The sequence below is a fragment of the Nanorana parkeri genome, unplaced genomic scaffold (genome assembly GCF_000935625.1).
Source record: "Nanorana parkeri isolate BGI_ZX_2015 unplaced genomic scaffold, ASM93562v1 scaffold2070, whole genome shotgun sequence".
NCBI classification, from domain to species: Eukaryota; Metazoa; Chordata; class Amphibia; order Anura; family Dicroglossidae; genus Nanorana; species Nanorana parkeri.
The window spans coordinates 33,212-38,904 of record NW_017308338.1 but is presented as its reverse complement, the minus strand read 5'-3'; the positions used below and the strand labels follow the sequence as shown (position 1 = coordinate 38,904).

The following is a 5,693-nucleotide window of genomic DNA, read 5'->3' as shown; positions in this document are numbered from 1 at the left end:
GAGAGGTCTTAGCAACCTGTGATGCTCTGGCCGGCATGCCGCCCAGCTCCTGGCAACCAGTGACGTCAGCGAGCCGGCCAACCCCCCATCTCAGGTGGCGAGATGTCTAGTGCCTGTGTGCACAGCATTTCCAGAATATCTTTACCCAAGGACAACAATGTAATATACTGCAACCTACCGGTCCCCTCATGTGGAGGCTGCATTCGTTTTCTTTTTTCATGCTCTTTTTCACCCTGTCTCTAACACACTTCCTGTCCCAGGGTGGCTACACTTGCTCCTTCATTGTATCCATGGAGGGAGTCATGGTTGTCACCCAGGCTTCCTTCTTTCAGGAAGTGACACTGACACGGCATTTCTGGCGGGATTAACAAGTCGTTTATGCACTTGCTGAAAAAGTTCTCATGTGGAAAAAAGAAAACGAATGCAGCCACCACATCCATGGACTGGTAAGCTGCAATTGATAACATTTTTGTTCTTGGGTTCAAAGATCATTGCAATGCACAGTAAAGCTCCATCCTCGCAGTCAGTCTTGCACAGGCAAGACTCTTTCAGGCAGGGCGTGTATGTACACTTGGCTGGAGTGTACACAACCTGGTGTATATTCTTCTTTATTGCACTGCTGACGTTCTGATGTCTTCCCTCCAGATGATGCTCTACCTCTCATTCCCGGTGACCATGTTTTGGATCTCGAATCAACCGGAATATTTTGAAGAGTACATTGTGAAGCGGAAGGTATGCGCTATACTGTCTGTTTTATCACATACTGAGGATCTGTATACTTAGGGGGTCGTTAGTCACCACTCCCTAAGAGGAGATTTCCCTCCATAATACAGAGGAACTGAACTCTTCAACCTGGGCCCAAAGGGGCAGACAGAGGGCAAAGGGCCAGTCACCAGTATTGCCTGGAGACTTCTGCAGCTGAGAAGGGGGTCTGAGTCTCTAGCTGGAACAGTGAGCAGCCTAGTAGGGACATCACCAAATCTCACTGCGACTATCAGTCACAGGCAGCAGTGCCCTAGATCTCACACTGCAGTTATGCAGCGGTGTATTTTGGTTGTGTGCTGCCCTAGGCAAGACTAAATTTGCCCCTCCCCATGTAAATTTTACCCTCCCCTTTCTGTTTCAGACATTTTGCATAACCGGTCAATCACTGGATACAGTAAACGCACCGTGTCCAGCTTCTGACAGGTTGCACTATTAGCAGTGCAGAATACCACCTGCTCTAGAGGACTACAAATCCCAGCAATATATTATACTAGGGATGCACCGATATATCGGCTGCCGAAACATATCGGCCGAAAATGGCACTTTTGGCTAAATGCCGAAAGTGCCATTTTCGTGCCGATACATCGGCGCATCCCTGGTTTCTTTCTTCCCTGTTGGGCGCTGCTCTGTGTTCCAGCGGGGAGGAGAGAAAGTGACAGCCGACCAAGCACTGCGGGAGAAGAGCGCTGTGAGCGGCCGGCGTCTCTCCTCCCACCCCGCTCAGCCTCCTGTCACAGTCCGGCAGAGCGGTGTGGGGGCGGAGACAGGCCGCGTTGTCGCAGGAGGCTGGGCTCTCCTCCCTACACCGCTCGATCAGCCTCCTGTGACAGCTGTCAGGATGGAGGGCGGGTACAAGCAGTCAGTGATCGCTGAGTGTATTGTACATAATTGAGGACAGTATGGTTACTATATCCTCTATTATGAATGAATGGGAAGTGATCTACATCACTTCCTATATCACAGAAATCACTGCGCTGGGAATGCGTGCCTAACTACCTGATTGGACCAGCCGCTATGAATAAAAATTAAAATATTTTAAAAATCTGAAAAAGTTCAAATAAAAACATTTTCGGTTTCGGCCTGACAATTTTTTGTATTTTCGGTTTTTAAATTTCTATTTCGGTGCACCTCTACATTATACAGCAATGCAGAATACCACCAGCCATAGAGGACTACAATTCCCAGCAACACATTATACAGCAATGCAGAATAGTATGAAGCTACATACTCTGTGTTGCTCCAAAGTGGCGGCAGGGTCTTTGGAGGTCTGTGTGACACTCGCAAGGGATCCCGAGGCTCTTGTGGGCGGTCACGGGCAGCTTGGTTCTCCTGAAAGGAGTAGATGTGCGGCTGGCGCTGTAAACAGTGTTGCGAGGTCCCCAAAAGGCTCACCAGGGAGCACGGCATCTGCTTCCATTTAGAGTTTAAAAATCTGTATTGGCGCGTAGCAGCGGGGCATTTTCAAGAGCACGAGTACGACCCTTGTGAAAATGCCCGGTATTGGCACCAGTACTGATATCTGTGCCGGGACTGGTAATGGCAGGTGAGACTCTGCCTCACTGGTTTGGGGCTTGCGTTTTTGTGCCGCTCAAGACGAAAGCCTTGTTTGCCTTGTGGCAGATATGAGTTTGTCACCCCAGGAGGCACCCTCACATATAGGCGCTGTAGCTAACGATTATTTTCATAATTGATTAGTTGGTCGATTTTTTGGGGGGGGATTTTTTTCTATTAATCGGATAAAATTTTGACAATTAATAGTCATTTATTTAAAATAAAATACACAAATGGCGCGTTACAGACATGTTTACTTCAGAGAAACGGTATGCACATTTTCTGAAATCGCACAAGAACGCAGGGCATTGCACTACCGCACGTTCCAGTGCAGGCGATCACACTGCAGACGGGAGGTGCATATGGGATCCGTGGAAATGAATGGCACAGCAACGCACCTCCTGTAGCAAAATCTCTCAGGCCTGAAACTGAAAATGGCCTTTTCCACCTTTTTATTTATATATAGAATATCTTTTTAATAATTGTATGTATTATATTAGACATTTTAATTAGTTTCATGGATTTAAAATAATGTGAATTGTAAACCTCTAAGCCAAAGTAATACAATAACCAAACTTTTATTTAAAATAAGAGGCCAAAAAAAACTTTTTTTGTATTTTTAATTTTAGTTTATTTACCTTTTTTTAAACTTTTTTTTATTTTTTATTTTTCATTGTTGGGTGCAATAGCCAGCCTGCTATTGGATATTTCAAATGGCAATAGCCAATAACAGTCTGGCTATTGCACCCACCTGCTGTCAGTCAGCAGAAGGGGGACCTGAAGGATATAGTTCTCCATCAGGTCCTCCTATGCTGATTGACCCTGCTGTTGCATTTTAAAATCGCCATTAGCTGGCTGGGTATTGCTCCCATCCTCTATTTGGAGTGGAGGCACGGGGGGGGGAGCAGAGGAGGGACGAGGCAACAGTGGAGGCACGGGGGGGAGCAGAGGAGGGACGAGGCAACAGTGGAGGCACCGGGAGTGGCAGTGGAGGAACAAAGGTGGCAGGGACGGTACGGGGCAGCAGCAGAGGCAAGGGGGCAGAGGAGGAATGGGGCAGCAGCGGAGGTACAAGGGGTGGCAGCAGCGGAGGTACAAGGGGTGGCAGCGGAGGAATACAGTCACAGCAGTCTCTCCTCCCCGCTGGTGCTAGCTGCAGTGGTCTATGTCCCCGCTGCCGACACAGGCAGGGATTGAAAGGGACACAGACCACTGCAGCCAGCACCAGCAGGGAGGAGAACGAAGGAGCAGACGGCAAATAAACAAATCGACTAATCAATGATGAGAATCGTTGCCAACTATTCTCATTATAGATTCTAATTGATTTAATCGATTAGTTGTTGCAGCCGTACTCACATACCAGGAAGTAGTCTATTTCTCGAGGAGGTCATGTAAGATGTGTGCCCAGCATTACAGTTGCTCGTGTATCAGCTGGCTGACCTCCCACATGTGTTCTCAGGTTATGAGATGAGTCTGGCCATACATGTGTAGTTTTCTCTTGCGTGCTGAACAAGAGAAATCAATTGATTCCCCCGCCCATGCTATACAGTGTGGATGGAGGAATCTACACTCCTAGCTATTGTATTCAGACAGCAGGGACACCCATGGCTGCCTCAAAACCTGGACAGTGACTCTATCTGATAGGATGCCGTCTCTGTTCGAATTTTGGCCGATGCAGCAAGACGAGTATCAGATGAGTGAGATCTGTAGTTGCCTCTTCCTGGTCTGTTGTGAACACTGAAGGAAATGGTTTTGGGGTTAATCCTTCTTCCCACTGATGAGCTTTGTTAGTCTGAAGACTGGTGGACATGAAATCAAAACATATCGCTTGCAGCCTCCCAGGTAATGCCGGTTGGCACAGAAGGACAGACCCGTTCTGTAACCTGCTGACTGTGCTCCCATTAAACAGCGGGGCACAAAGCCAACCATATTACTCCACCCGGAGGATACACAACCGCACCCCGGACACCTCCTACATCACTATATAGAGCACCGCGGCCGGTTCACCCGGCTCTTCATTTCCTTGTACAGATCCTGTCTGCTGGGTACACAATGGCTGTTTTGTACTTGGGATGTCATGCTGGGGTGTCTGATGTCATTGTGCTTAAAGCCCAACTCCAGCAAAGAAGGGTTAGAGTGTCTGCTGGGTCTTTATTGACATCTGTGTCGTTATTAGAGAGAGGACTTCCCAGGTCCTGTCACTACAGGGAGTGATGTGAAATTTCTCCTGCTACTACAGAAAGCAGGGTCATCCCTATAATGAACCAGTCTGAGGCAATTGCCTCTTGTGATATCTCATTTGGGGGGGTGGCAGGTGTGTTGGGGGGGCTTTAGAGGGGCGACCACAGCATCCCATGTTGCTAACAGCTCTTCTTGACCTGCTCACTGTCATCATCGGACGCCAGGGAGCTGAGCAGGACACTCTTGATGGTGAGCAGCAGCAGCACAACTGGTCCCCCAAATCCCCCCCTTCCATGGGATATTCAGCAGCAGCATCCAAAACCCCCACCCCTTCCCCCCTGCCTCAAGTGTTTTACAGGATCCCCCCGTTCTGGATCCTGTGCGGCTCTGTGCTGAGCAGCTTCCCCTCTGCTCTGGAATCTCAAGGGGTCACTCGCTTGACACAGCATCCATTCAGGGAACGCCTCGTATTTTTATAAATACTAGGCATTCTTTGATTGACCTCTGTGCTAAGTGACCTCCTGGGTCTATAGAGCAGAGGGGAAGAAGCTCAGCACAGCGCCCTACAGGTCCCGGAACTTCTCAGCCAGCACTGTAGAAGCTCCTCGTGGCCCTTCCAGGTGTAAAATATGTACAAGCGGGACCTATGCAGGTATACATAAATATTTATACCTGGAGTTCAGCTTTATATTTAAAGGGCAAACAAAATAGAGGCTCAGGATGTTTAGAATAATGAATAGAATGACTTATATTTTGGCATATAAAATCATTCACATACATTATATGAAGGTAAGCTGTGCGTGGCCAGAGTTCTGCCTTCATTTGTACAGTACACAAGATAACATAGATACATAGTGTTACCTGATTAACTAATATCGACTGAACGTTTATTGTTCTTTAATGTTTCAGAGGGAGATTTATCCTCCAGAAAAGGAAGACGTGGTAAGTAAATACAGATGTCTATACTCATTGTGCAGCGCGGTGAGCCAGAAGCTGACATATTAATCACGATGGTGCAGACAGCTGCTGGTGCTGTGCCGGTCTCTCCATAAATCCATAAATGTCTGTAAGGAAAATGATTGTTGTTACCAGTAGCCGGGGCCGGTGCTAGACTATTTTGCTCCCTAGGCAAGACCAGCTATTTGCACCATATCCCCCCCCCCAGCTGCTAGCTGCATCCTGCCCCAGTAGACTGG

General features: G+C 48.0%; 1 protein-coding gene across 1 annotated transcript in view; it reads left to right on the top strand.

Moving 5' to 3' along the window:
- Nucleotides 1-5,693, top strand: part of PET100 (PET100 homolog) — a 10,476-nt gene that overhangs the window by 1,037 nt on the left and 3,746 nt on the right. Inside the window, exons 2-3 of the mRNA XM_018572561.1 lie at nucleotides 646-732; nucleotides 5,407-5,439. Of these exons, the coding sequence (XP_018428063.1) occupies nucleotides 646-732; nucleotides 5,407-5,439 (120 nt within the window). The remainder of the gene's footprint in view (nucleotides 1-645; nucleotides 733-5,406; nucleotides 5,440-5,693) is intronic.